This window comes from Crinia signifera, chromosome 4 (assembly GCF_055691185.1).
Source record: "Crinia signifera chromosome 4, ASM5569118v1, whole genome shotgun sequence".
In the NCBI taxonomy this organism is placed as follows: Eukaryota; Metazoa; Chordata; class Amphibia; order Anura; family Myobatrachidae; genus Crinia; species Crinia signifera.
In genome coordinates this window covers 134,132,728-134,147,744 of record NC_139220.1, presented here as the reverse complement: position 1 = coordinate 134,147,744, position 15,017 = coordinate 134,132,728, and the positions used below count along the sequence as shown (strand labels likewise).

Genomic DNA, 15,017 nt, shown 5'->3' with positions numbered 1-15,017 from the left:
GGTGTAAGGAGGAGTGGCTGTGAAGCAAAGAGATTATATTTAACTATTTCCCCTGCAGACAGGTGAACGGAACCCTCCTACTTGATGGGCCAGGTGATTTCCAAGAAAAACATCAACTGTGTTTGCTTTATTGAGATCGGACCACAGTATGTGTGTGTAGAATATTGTAGCTTTAAAAAAATATGTAACTATGTTCCTGTTTAACAGAAGTCATTCCCAGCCTCTGCTTCTGCTAGGTGCACACTTTTCTGGGTATTTCACTGTATGCCAGGAGCTGCTGCCTCTGGTGCATCTCTGGTTCATCCACAAATCTTTTTTCTTTATCTTCTAGAAAAATGTTCTGCAGGGACAACATGAGGCTGATAAGATATGGACCAAAGAAGGTTTTTGCACGATTGTTATCTTCCTCAGCACATTTGTCATAATCGTCACATGCTTAATGGTGAGTTCTTAAAACTTATTTTATTTATCGATCTGTATCAATGTATACAGTATATATATAATTCTCTCTAATGTTGTGATAATGTTAATAACTTGTCACATCGAAAAGTTTAACAAGAGGTTTTTAATAAATTGCTCTGAGCTAAAGTGATCCTACAGGGAGCTGACTTTAGGAGTACCATAGGGGACAGTTATCTGTAAACAAGGAATCGTATTGATGAGCAAAAAGATGTCTAGTAATTCAGATGTAGTTAGTACAGTGGTCATGTGTAGAACAATATCCTGCTATTGTATTATTGCATATAAAAATATCAAGAATTATCTATGACATATTATTATTAATAATACTTATAATAATAAAATCATGCGTTCGCTTATTGTGTATTTTGCATAGATTTTTCGTACATGTGTGTGCTGTCATTGGTACAGCTGGCATTTACATTGTCCAATTGAGGCACTACCCGCAGGATCACTACACAGCAAGGACCCCCCAAACATGTTGGTCTCTGCCAAACAGCCACAACCACTCTCACACAGATAGCTGTGTATGCACACTGCCCAAGGCGCTGTCAAGCCCAGATAACATTCATTATAAGCAGTGTCGTTGGGCAGAGACTTTGGATAATAAAGTTTTAGTAGCAGTGATCCTCCACAAATGATTTGCCTGTAACACCTACACATCTTAATCCAGCCCTGACAGCAGGCACAAAACATATACAAATCTAGTAATATTTATTTGTATGTTTTGAATAGCAGCAGTTACAGATTAACTGCTGTATGATGGGCCATTGAATTAATATTCTACCCAAAGCTTAACAATACAACAATAGCAGTAAATACAATTAAAATAAACCCATAATTAGGACATCTACATTTATCTATTTGGACTTAATATAGGTAGAATTATTTTGTTTAAATAGTGATTTATTTACTATACGATACACTTACAGCTGTTACCATACAGGTTAATGAAATATAAAAAGTGAGGCACAACATGTGATTATTCAGAAACATCATAGCTGACTGGATGTTACATGATATGGGAGCTTGTAGCCATACATTTGGAGACAGCTGATGTTCCAGCACTAAAATGTACACTATGTCCACTCCACATCTGCTAGCAAGTCTTGTCATGTAAGGAACACGTTTTCGCAACACAGTATTTTGTAGCTGGATGAATAAATGTCAATGTCCCTCCTTACTTGGCCCTCGGTTATCTCATCTGCACACTGACTTACAGCAGCTAGGCTGTTTATGGGAAGTTTACATAGGTTTATTTGTTACTTTCTGAATAGGTATGGGCCATAGTGTCTACCAACTATTGGTCGACATGCATTGGGTCGACCACTGAAGGTCGACCGGTCTTAAGTCAACACCTGAAATAGGTTGACATGGCTGAGGTCGACAGGGTCTGAAGTTGGACACAAGCATTATGTTGACAATGGGAAGGGCGACAGTCAAAAGGTCGATAAGAGTTTTTCACATGTTTGTCACGAATGTCGACACAGTCGACATGGACACCGTCTAAGTGTACCGTGTCCGCTCGTATGCCATGCTTCGGGCAGATGCCTCACTCGGTACACTGTTTTATTCTCCCACCACGCCGTAGTGGATAGTAGGACATGAAATACCGCCATGTCGGCTAAAAAAAGTGTCGACCTAATGCTTGTGTCGACATTTAGACCCTGTTGACCTAACACTTGTCGACCTATTTCAGGTGTCGACCTTCAGTGGTCTTCCCAATGCATGTCGATTTTAATAACCTAAATGTTATGACCATATACCTTCTGGACAGAACAGGCATGCAAGAAAAACACTCAAAATAAAGCAGCTTACATAAAGAGCATTGATTTCTATTCTAGTACATACGACACTAGTATACGCAGCCTAGCGATCAGGACTGAATCAGGCCCTTGGTGTGCTCCTGATGAATAAAGTAAGAAAGAGCAAATATGTGGGCACCTGGGCAGCCTGTGATGTGTAAGCGCTTCATATATGAGGGGCGGCCTTGCCCTGTGTTGAGCGGCCCCTGAAGTCTGCCGCCACTGGTTGTAGAACTACAGACCAATCTGATTTGAGGCCTGAGGCACCTAACGAAGCAACTTATAATTGTTCTTTTAAACTGTGACTTCCTTAATTCCAAGTAACCCCACATGGCTCGTCAGATTGCATCTTTATCATTTAAATTATGACTTATCCTCACAAACAAAACTACTCTGCTAGATTACACGAATCAGTTTGATGCGCGATATTTGCACATCTGCGTGCGAATGAGTCTGACTCTGTCTATGAAGTGCTACTATGCCAAGTACCGTTGTGCTACTTTTGTGACTTTGAACATGTTAAAAACGAATTAGAGTGCAGCTAAAGTCGCGGTCCTGCTAGCACATTTTGATTGCTGTTTCACTGTGTCTGCAATGCAAAAAATGGTATGCTACAACTACTGTATACTTATTGCATCTTAGACCATGATTACTATAGATAACTTGATACTGCAGGTTTTTTTTACTAAGATGGGAGTTCTATTGAAGATAGGATGTTGCTATGGGTGACCAATCAGAATCTACTTATTTATTTATAATATAATCTGATTGGTTGCCCACAACAACTCCCATCTTAGTAAATACACCCCTGCATATGCAATGACACTCGTGCACACCAACATAAGTACTGTAAGTATATTACAGGAATATACTTATTTTCCTGTTATTATCATTGTTGAAGTGCACTTGGAACACTTACCAAGTAGTTTATCTTATCAAGAATGAAAACATGTACAGGATTCAAAGCAAACTGCCATCTATATAAATCATTCGGAATGATTTGTAAGTTAAATGTAATTTGTTAGGTATAAGTAGTGTTCTCGATAAAACACCATGCAAAACATTCTGGAATATATATATATTGTGACAGATGCACAGACGGAAGCTTTCACAACAATATTTACTCAGGTGTTAATAAAACAGAACAGCTTGAAATATTTTCCCTCCCCCTCCTTTGAGCAGAACTGCTCTGTTTTAAACCCATATGTTTGCTGCACCTGAAGGACACGCCACTGTAGCCGTAGTGGTGACAATAGGACAATAAGATGTATGTCACCGGATGTTGATTATACAATATGTCAAAACAAGCTCTAAACTCAACACACATGTTCGATAAGTGTACAACAACCATATTAAATCCCCAAATGAGAAAATTGACAACATCATTACTGATTGATGCACACGTATTTACATTAATTGTACACAATCATATTAATTATTCCGAATGATCCGGTCTCCGCTCGTTCGCACGGGGGGACGGATGTTTGCCTACTGTGCATGCACATAATGATTTATGCACATGTGTAGTATCTTTTGGCGAACATACTCAGTGACTTGCAAAGTCTGGGCGTTTCCTTGGGAATTTGGGCGGGACGCGGTGTGCAGGGTGCTGGCGGCTGAAGTGACATGATGTCAGCTGTCTGCCTGTCTTCTGCCCTGTCTTCTCCACTGAATTACAGTTGCGTGCCCTAGAAAAATCATTCTACGGTCGGCGGCCAATGATTTCTCCTGCTGTGGGCACATGCAAAGGGATTTGTCTTCGTGACACATCCCCTCGCATGGCTACGAGGGGATATGGTGGTGATTCGGCGGGCCCTCTGGGACACGGTAAGCTGCAAGCTTCCCAGCATACCGGGTCTACCAGAATCAGGGCCTATATCTAATCAGCTATTGACTACACATGTGGCCATCAGTGTAGAGCCGTACAAATTCTTGGCAAAACTTTTAGTATAATATTATTTGCATATATTATAATATATGAGATTTTTTATAAATCAAAACCCTTAGGTTAGCAGCGTAACAGGTAAATGCTTCCTGGCCAAATACCTGCCCCCCCCGCAACATGCGAATCCCCTCACTAGCATGAGAGGGAATGTGTACACTTACACATCCTCTCGCATGCGGCCGCACGGGTGAAAAATTATTTGCTGACCATCCAATGACTTTTTTCCCAGCTCACAGATAAAAGTCTTGACTGACTTTTGTCTTGGCCGGAGATGGCCAAATTGATGTCATGTGACGTCAGCTGGCCTCTCTCAAGAAGGCAACGACATGCCTGCATGTGCAGGGCAACACCCAGCGTTTTTTTGAGCACGCCTATAAAACAATGGTTATTCCCCTGCTGCAGCCTACTGCCGGCCCCATTCCTCACCTCCTAGAATGAACGGGCCGGCAAGTGTGAAACTCGCCACAGCCATTCGCTCAGGGGCTTGGCACGTGCAAATTAACGCATGTGCAAACCCTTAACATCTGGGATGGGGCTAAATTCAGCTTGTTACAAACGAATCTGAATTGGCCCTTAAGTGTATCATTAATAGATGCTGCTTGTATGTTTTTTAAATAATGCGTTGCCAAAATCTAAAAAAGCTTTAATTTTGATTCTATTAAAAACAACATTTCAACTTATAATAGGAAAATGTTTTTTTATTTATATATAAATTCTGTATCTACATGGTGGCTGTCGTTCAGGTCTAAAACGACTTAAAACACTTCAACTTTGCTACCAAACAGCCGTGTCATAAGCTTCACTACAGGGAATATCAATGAAGCTTTAAGGAAAACAAAGTACCTGAAAAGGTTAAAGGCAGAGGTCTAAATATAGAACCTCCTGAGCCACATATTGTCTGTAGTAATAGGATGACTTGGGTAGATTGAATGAACGGCACAGTCATTGCCATGCAGTGGGCGGTTGCTTTCAGTCGCTACAAAATAAGCAAAAGCATATGTACTCGTGTGCTCAGATGTAACAAGGAAGCAACAAACGTGTCATGTATGTCATTCCTATTAATGGGCAGGACAGAAAACATCCAGCAAGCAAAACAACAGCAAGCTTTTAGGGTGATGCGACCTTTCATCAACACATGTCATACAAAATATTCAAGGTACACTATATATACTGTATGCATACACAGATCATTGGATATAAACTTCTTCATTTACACAGCGCAAAAGAAGACAGACAGTATGGAGAGAGTTTACATCAGAATGATGGCTCTAAGCAGTGTTGTTCTGGATTGTGTCATTAGTAATGAATGTGAGAGCCTATGGGCTTTTTTATTAAAGTTAGGGCGGGACAGGTAATGACTTGTGCAGGCAGGTTTTCGTAGTCATTGAAAAATGACATAACCTTATAGGCTTAACTGGCTTAATGTGATCCGTTACTCTAACCGAGATGTGACATTTCCTTTTATTACCAGAACATTTGTGTCCATGAGACAGCAACAGTGGCTTGCTACAGGTGTCCCAGCTTTGGTTTTGTGGTGATTAGGAAGCATTCTTATTTTTCATTTCGGTCCCATTCCTTGCAAATACAGTCCCTGAGTGTAGTTCCCTAATATTAGGTACACAGCATTTATAATGTGATGCATGCGTAAGAGGCCAGAATGCTGCCACTTAAGATGTGAGGCAACAGGTTCTGCTCCTGACAGTGGCTGGTTCTCTGTGCACTGATGATGATGACTAGAAATTAAGCATACAGTGAGCGGTGGGGGAACCGCAGAGATGCGTATATGGCCCTGCAGTTGCACACATGCTTTTTCCTATGTACGTAACGCAGGAACACACACAGGCAATTTTCATTCATCATACAGGTATTATATATAGTTGGAAAAGCCAGAGAAATTGCTGCAGTTGAATCCCTCCTGTACTTGTAAATATACTTACCTACTTGTGGGCTGGGGCTAGGCAATGGGAGCTTTGAGGGTCAGTTGTACAACCAGCAGAGAACCTACTTCCTGTCCAGTACATAGGTTCTTTGAGCCTCCTTTGGGCTTAGCAACTTACAGTAAAATGACTCTTATGGGGCCTACACATGTAGCGATAGCGGTATTTTATAAGCTATCTCACTAGATTGTGTGTAGGGGCATTGCGATAGCTTTCACCCGGCAATTAATATCCAGCATGCTGAATAAATCTAGTTAGATCGCCGTGCAGGGCCAGTAAAATCAAAGCATAATGAGGGCCCTGCCCCTGCTGGAAGTAGGGTCATTTCTAACAGAGAGTTGTTTAAGGGGATCTGGTCCGGGCAGTGGCGGAACGTGATACCTAGCATCAGTACTGGTGCTCATTTACAGTGCACACAAGTTACATTCAGCACCTGGCATGCCAGTTTGCCCCCATTTATACCCGTGTTCGTCCTTATAATATTAAATGAAGTCCTAGGCTAGCAGATATTGTTAGGTTTTTGGTTTAAATCAGGCATGTCCAAACTATGGCCCTCCAGCTGATGTGAAACTACAAGTCCCATCATGCCTTGCCATGGTTTTGCTATTAGGAAATGCTAAAACTATGACAAGGCGTGCTGGGATGTGTAGTTTCACAACATGACTAAAATACGTTGTTTTCACGTTAAAAATAGGCGTATTCTATTGATGTCATATTCGTACGAATGCGCCATGTATACACCATGAATATGAATACACCTAACCGTATTTTCAGTATGGTAAATCCTGAAAATACGAATTTGCATAAAAAATCGTATTTTGCTGTACGAATGCGAATTTTTTATATGATTTTACCTTAGTAAATTCCTCCCAATGCACCCTATACCATGCCAGTGTGGAATCAATAGGTTTCCCTGTGCTGCTGGTGCTTTCGCAGGGTTCTAACCCCCAATGAGCAGTGGGTAAATTCTATGGCTAATTGAGCACATAGGTTAAAAAAATATATAATCAATGTATGGGGGGGGCAGACACTTTTGTATTTGCCTAGGGCAGGCATGTCCAAAGTCAGGCCCAGGGGCCAATTGTGGCCCGTGCTGTCATTTCAAGCGGCCAGCAGCCTCCAGCTGGAAGCGGGCAGAGCATCAGATGGGGGAAGCACAGGACACTAAAGGTGGGGCCCCGGCGAGCGTGCCTTTACCTTTCTGTCTGCTGCATTGAGGAGGTAACGGCCGCCACAGTCAGATGTGTTTGGTGTCCTACCCCTGCTGCGGCAAACGTATATCACCCTACTCCACAATCACAGTGACAGCAGTGTTTGGAGAGGGGGGCAGCAAGGGAGAAGCTTGCTCCCGTAACATGCAGAGCGGAGGAGGGCAGCAGCGGGAGCCCAAGCATCTCCTGTCCTTGCAGTGCCTGCTTTGCCTCTCCTTCCTCTGGCTCACACAAGGGGCTGGGAAACATACAGAGAAGGGAGGGGGCAGAGTGGGGGGCATACAGTGAAGGCGGGTCAGGCTGGGGGACATACAGTGAATGGAGGCAGTGATGGCCATTTAGAGAAGGGGGAGCAGGGGCAGGCTGGGGGACATACAGTGAATGGGGGCAGAGTGGGGTACATAGTGAATGGGGGTCATACAGTGAATGGGAGTCATACAGTGAAGGAGGGTCAGGCTTGGGGACATACAATGAATGGAGGCACTGATGGACATTAAGAGAAGGGGGCAGCCTGGGGGACAGAGTGAATGGGTGCAGAGTGGGGAACATACAGTGAATGGGTGACATATAGTGAAGGAGGGGCAGGCTGGGGGACATACAGTGAAGAAGGGGCAGGCTGGGGGACATACAGTGAATGGGGGCAGGCTGGGGGAAATACAGTGAAGGGGCAGGATGGGGGACATACAGTGAATGGGGGCAGAGTGGAGGACCATTCTGATGGGATTAATGATTCAAAGAATGTCAGGCTGAATGGTCGGCCCCCACACATTTACACTTCACCAAATCTGGCCCTCATCGCAAAAAGTTTGGACACCCCTGGCCTAGGGTGACGGAACCCTTAATCAGGCCCTGGACGCTGTCATTCGATAATCACTGGATGTGCAAATTCTCTAAATAGTGATCCAAGCTGAATTAGTAATTATTGATAGTTCTGTAGAATTGATATAAAAACTATAATGCTATTATTTTTTTATGTACAGTATCTTAGTTTGCTCACTGAATTATCTCATATATTTTTAATGTAGTGCCGCACTGTAAGGATATAAGTGCTTCCTCATGCACAGACAGGGCATGTGCACACTTCACATTACAGACAACAAAGAATAATATTTTACTCATGGAGATTGCAATAACAGAATAGTTTTATGTTTTTCATTTTATTTTATAAGTACGGTCTGATTTCGGGTTAGGCATTAAGTCTGACTGTGGGCTGCAAAAATCTGCTTTATTTTACTTCACCTGCATGAAAAAAAAAGTGGTATTTAAAGCATATTTGCCTACTTTTGAAAACAAGTTTCAGGGAGATTATAGTTGGTAATAGAATTTTGCACAGCACCCCATTGAGGGGTGTGCCATGCTCCACCCAAAGGGCGTGTCTAGTTCCATATATGGAGAGATTGTGAAAAGAGATTGTGAACGTGGCACCTAGAAGCGTGGGTGTGTACTGCTACATCTGAGAGGAATCTTTTAAAATGACTTATATCCAAATGTAGATGAGCCCCAAAGCAGTTAGTATGAGCTATTATACTTGGTAAAGTGCTGGGAAATGGTGCTGATAATTCAATGTAACTATCTCTCATTCCTTGTTTCGCCCCAAAATGTAACAGTGTAATGTGGGCTAGGTGAAATGAGGGAGATTGCTAGACTAATGAGGGAGAGAGGGAGATTGCTGCTATTTCAGGGAGTCTCCTACAGAATGCAGGAGGGTAGGCAACTATGATTTAAAGTTATAATATAACTTGCACTTACAGCTCTCTACACCACGCTATAGCAACATCACCATAGGGCATAAGTTCCTAGGTAATAAGATAAGATGTGCAAAACTCAGTTAATGGTGACCAGCCACACAATGAATAGCACAGTGACTCATTCTGACACCCCACAGGCAGTCGGTATAGTCGAAAATGCTTTCTAATCATGGAACTACGATTACCAGCATACCGTGGCAGCCAAGGCTCACTGGGACGTTGCTAACCAATACCACAGAAATAAGTAAATATCATATCTAAAGAAATGTCCTAACTATATGCAGATGTCACAATGTGTGTTATCATTGCTGATGTATATGGTGTTCCCATATGAAAAGGAGACTTTTGCTGTAGCGGTATTGTATATTATCGCAGTGGGTTAATGTGCTTGCCGATAGATGGCATGGTGTTTTTCCCAGTTGCGCATTTGTAGTGAACGGCTTCGCCTCAGTTTCTTCATTCCTGGAAAGTTGTTTTGCACGGTCGGATGGTTGATGGATTCCTCCAGATCAGCGCAAAGAGCTGTTATCCAATTTCTTGGCACAATAAGCAAGCTTGCTTCAGAAATATATCGCAGGATGAAGGCGGTGTACGGAGAGCAGTGTCTTGCACGGTACACCATATTCCGGTGACGTTGGCGTTATGAGGCAGGACTCAAAAGCATCAAGGACTTGCCATAGCCCAGAATCTGGTGCACCATAAAAGACACTGCTCTCAGTACACCGCCTTCGTTCTGAAATAAATCGCTGGAGCATTCTTGCCTTCTGCGCAAAGAAATTGGATAACAGTTCCTTGCGCTGACCTGGAGGAATCCATCATACATCTGACTGTGCAAAACAACTTTCCAGGAAGGAAGAAACTGAGTAGAAGCCGTTCACTACACATGCGCAACTGGGAAAAACGCCACAACATTTATCGGCAAACACACTACCCCGCTGCGATTAGATACAACACAGCCACAGCAAAACTCTCCTTGGGTACACCTTATATTATGTATGTATCACTTAATAGAATAGAATATTAGTCATAATAATAAACTCTATATATTTGCAGTATTTACTGAAGCTACAAGCTCTAAGTGGCTAAATATAGAATAAATAATGTAAATGCTTGTAATGCAGAAGGCGCTGTTTTTTGCTTTGTATGTATTTTACTGTTTAATCATTGTTATTGTACACCAACCTAATGTGGGCTATATGTTCTATATGTTGCATGGCTGCATTTAATTTTTTAACAACAGAAACAATAAATGAAACCTTACAATGAAGAAAACAAACCTCCCACAGGACAAATTATTGAGCTTTTTCTGAATACACGGCTTTGATTTTTTTTTTGTCTGTGTTTGCTTTGTTTCTACAGTGGGAGGAGAAAATTGTTGATACTCTTTACTTTCCATCCCTGTAGGTACTCTACAGATTAAAAGAAAAGATCCAGTTTTCATTGAGGCAGGACAAAAAAAAACAAGAAATACACCTGTCCCCTCTCTCAGTTCAGCCCACACATTCTGAGGCTAAACATCTGAGCAGTATGGTTCACCCTGAGCACATCCCAAAAGCTTTGAATGTTGTTGTAGACCCACAGTTCCCTGGCACCTTCGAGATTAAACTTCCAATTTCTGCTGGACCCTCCCCATTTAAGATGAAGCCTGTGGGCCTACAGGAAAGGTAAGTCTGTGTTTTAGATATACAAAACATGTTCTTTCTGAAACATGTTACAGCTTGCGTAACTACTACAATGTTACAAATGCCACAGTACAGGTATATGCACATGTAGGCTTTCTAGAAGCTAAGCCATTGTGTCTGGTATTCTTTTGAATTAGTTAATGAGGACAGTCGTGCAGTCAGGTGCAGTGTCATGTTTGTGTTTAATGATATAAAATCGTTCTTGTCATTTTGCTATTGGTTTTAGAAATCTTCATATCAATAAATATGTAAATGTTACATATTTAAGCTAAACATAGCTCCCGGTGTGTGGTTTAGGTGCACACTTTCAGTCACTTACCTGTGGAGAACATACCTGTACTTTTCACAACCCAGGAAATAGTCCTCCCAATCTCCTGCAGAGGGCATATGCCAAGGAATAAGGAATGGGCACCAGACCATCTCTGAAAATAAACCCAGCATCACTTTTATTACATCTTTTTCTCTTAAATAGCATTTAAGGGCCTATTTATCAAGTGAGCCTCAATGAGGTGGCAATAACGGAACAATATTGATACATCTTGAACTCATATCCTCATTGGAGACATGGGGAATCTTTTCATATTAAAAGTTACCATTAGGGTTACCACCCCATCCCTTTAATTCCGGACACATATTAATTACACAGGTTCGGTGGCTGTTTAAAACCAGGTGAAATGGAGTCTTGAAGTGTGGCAGTTTAAAACCAGGTGAAATGGAGTCTTATAGTCAGCCAGCCACAGAACCTGTGTAATTAATATGTGTCCGGAATTAAAGGGATGAGGTGGTAACCCAAGTTACCATTAGCAAATATTTCACCTAAAGTAGGGCTTTTTGACTTTTGATTTCAACTCATTTTTTACAAGGACCTCATTCATGTCACTTTCCCAAAAGTTCTATTAGCTACCACTGTGCAACTCTCTCCTCAGCTCCATTAGGGTCTCTCCTGTTGCCATGGCAGCAACCCTCTTCCCAAATGAAAACATCTCTGTTAGTGGGCCCTAAAGCCCCCCATACATCTCTGGCTGAATGTTGCAAATCTCAAGTCCAGGATAAATTTAACAAACTCTATTCCCTGATCATGACCTGAAATTGGTTGGAAGTGGCTAATTGAGCATTTTTTATCATGAATAGTTTCCCCCAAGTCCCCGACAGAAAACTAACCATCAATGGCCACCGATCAGCAGTCCCAGTTAAATTAGGGAAACGGCCACCAGATGTATGGGTCCCTTTATAGTAGAGTTATAGGGGCAAATTTACTAAGATGGGAATTCTATTGAAGAGAGGATGTGGCCAATAGCAACCTATCAGATTCTATCTTTTTTAAAAAAAAAAAGCTCCCATCTTAGTAAATTTACCCCCTAGATTCTCTCTCTCTCTGTACTTAACAAACATGCACCTGTTACTTCTTAGTCCAGCAGTTTCCAAACTTTTGCTAATCATGGTGCCCTAGAGTATCATAACATTTTTCGTGGCACCCCTAGGCCAAAAGTTTCTTATTGAGTAACTTAGGGAAAAAAAATTAATTAATTAAATTAAGTAAATTGTGTTTATATGTCACCCTTATGTAGCTTTCACATCACATAAAACATTTTTAAACGTTTTGAAAAACTGTAATTTTAAATGGTATTTTAAACGGGTCTAGTGTTCATATTGCAGCAGATTACCATTTAAAAATACCGTTTAAGTACAATTCACATCACCAGTCAAGCCGTTTAACCTCTGAACACGTTTCTACCCACAGCTTATTTCCTGGTTCAGGGAAGGGACACAAGACAAGGGACAGCCTTTCACAGTGCTCTAACCTTTATTTTTTACTAAATACCATTTCAGTGCCATTCAGACAGCACAAAAAACGGCTCTGAATTGGCTTTAAAACGGGTAGGACTCTGCTTTTTAAACGTGTTGAAATACCAGTTAACTTTAAATGGTATTTCAACTACGACACTTTCACACTGCAGCCTTAAACGTTTTAAAAGGCAAAAAAACGGCAATATACCGTTTTAAAAGTGTGATGTGAAAGCTACATTAGGGTCAGTTATGTGGTGAGGGACAGGATTCACTTCTGTTTGTCCACAAATGTTATGAATGGAAGCCACCAGCACTGGTTTTGCCTATTACACTGACCATAAACAATTAGATTTTGTCCTGGACAACCAACCCAGGGCACCCCTGCAAGTGCTCTGTGGCACCCCAGGGTGCCACGGCACACAGTTTGGGAACCACTGGCCTATTCTGTTATAAGGTTATTCACTTTAGGAGTCAATAAATCCATTACATTTTGAGTATGGTACACTACTTTATCACTCCCCTAGTCCAAAGTCTTCACTGAAGGTGTGACCACCTAAGGAAACCTTTTACACGTTTGTTCTCACCCACTTTTATGTGAGTTTGGTACGTGATCCATGTCCCTCCTTCATACTTTTGTGAATTTTTTTCTCACACTATAAATTTACACGTTGTTTTATTTGATTTTCATTTCAACACTTGCGACCACCATTGCAATACATCACATTCCCAAAGGAGTCAAGCGCCATCTATATTGTTTTTCTTTCTGCAAATTCTACTAGGGAGGCATTCCAGTGATTCTCCATCAATATTGAGGCTGCAAGGACTTTAAGATTGCGCCTTGGGACTTTCTATTTTTCCTTCTTCCTTCATTCATTTATAGTTAAGCTTCTGTTTGCTAGGTTTGCTGGCTGTTTATGTAAGTTACAGTAGCACAGTTGTACAGGTATTGGCATAGGAATTACAGGCCCCCTTTATAATTCAGTACATGTCGTTCCCTATGGATTACATTTTCATGAGAAGCCTGCCCTCCGCTAGTTGACAACAGCAGCAGAGGCTAGACTGGGGAGGTAAGTGAGCACTTACATAATGTTTAAATGGCACTACAGGGGGGCATTATGTATAAGTGGCACTGCAAGGCAAATAATGCCCCCTGGCATTATGTATAAGCAGCACAACAGGGGGGAATAAAAGTATAAGCGGCACTAAAGGGGGTATTATGTGTATAAATGACACTACAGTGCGTATTATAAATAAGCAGCACTACAGGGTGTACTATGGGCCTGATTCTTGTTAACTTGCAAAAGCAAATTCTCTCTAATGGACAAAACCATGTGCACTGCAGTTGGGACAGATGTAACGTGCAGAGATAGTTACATTTTGGTGAGTTATTTTGTTTATGTGCAGAGTAAATATTGGCTTCTTTATATTTACACTGCAATATAGTTATCAGTTTGAAGTACAAACCCCACCCAAATATAATCTGCACATGTTACATCTGCCCCACCTGCAGTGCACATGGTTTTGTCTATTCGATAAAGAATTTGCTTTTGCAAGTGAACCAGAAGTCTAAGTGGCACTACATGGGGCATAATGAATAAGCGGCACTACAGGGCACTTAAGGACAGAGTGTAAAGAGCACAACTACTGGAGCAAACGTATAAGGGGCACTACCAGTGGGACACTGGGCAACTACTGGAGCTACTGTGTATTGGGCACAACTACTGGGGCACTGTGTAAGGCAGTGGTCGCCAACCTAATTTGGGGTGTGAGCTACTCAAGAAAAATAAAACCGCTTTAAGAGCTACTAAAAATGTTTTTTAGAAAAATCTGCTAATTTCTCATGGCTGCCAGGCCAACTTCCAACAGATTCCCTCTCCATCTCGCAGTGACTCCCAACTACCTTCCCACTTATCTCTGAGGGAGTGTCAGCTGTTCTGCTGTCTCCCACCAGTGGTTACCAGTTGTGTGCATCTTCGTGGGTCCCCAGGGAAGCCTCCAGTCTGCTATGGGACAATGACACTGGATCCCTCTGCAGTTGCCGTTGGCTTCCGGGTTCTCTCTTCCTGCCTTGTGGTGGCTTCCAGATTCAGGTCCTGATTTCAGGCACTTAATTCCAGCTGACAGCAGGACTGTAGCTAGGCGAGCTACCCAAACTATGACCATGAGCTACTGGTAGCTCACGAGCTACAGGTTGGAGACCACTGGTATAAGGCCACTACTACTGGGAGCAATGTGTAATGGCCACAACTACTGGAGGCAATGTGTAATGGGTACAACTACTGGGGGCACTGTGTAAGGCCACCACTACTGGGAGCACAAGAGGTGTAACTCTGGGAGGCAATGGAGTCACCTGCCACCAGTCTCCTGCTCCCAAGGGGGCTTCTTCGAGTTTGAATCTGTTAATGTTAGGCGCTGAGCACCCACCCAATACAATGGTACTGT

General features: G+C 42.1%; 1 protein-coding gene across 1 annotated transcript in view; it reads left to right on the top strand.

Moving 5' to 3' along the window:
* PTPRR (protein tyrosine phosphatase receptor type R) overlaps window positions 1-15,017 on the top strand; it is a 150,053-nt gene that overhangs the window by 69,263 nt on the left and 65,773 nt on the right. Inside the window, exons 5-6 of the mRNA XM_083182544.1 lie at window positions 332-442; window positions 10,510-10,769. Of these exons, the coding sequence (XP_083038670.1) occupies window positions 332-442; window positions 10,510-10,769 (371 nt within the window). The remainder of the gene's footprint in view (window positions 1-331; window positions 443-10,509; window positions 10,770-15,017) is intronic.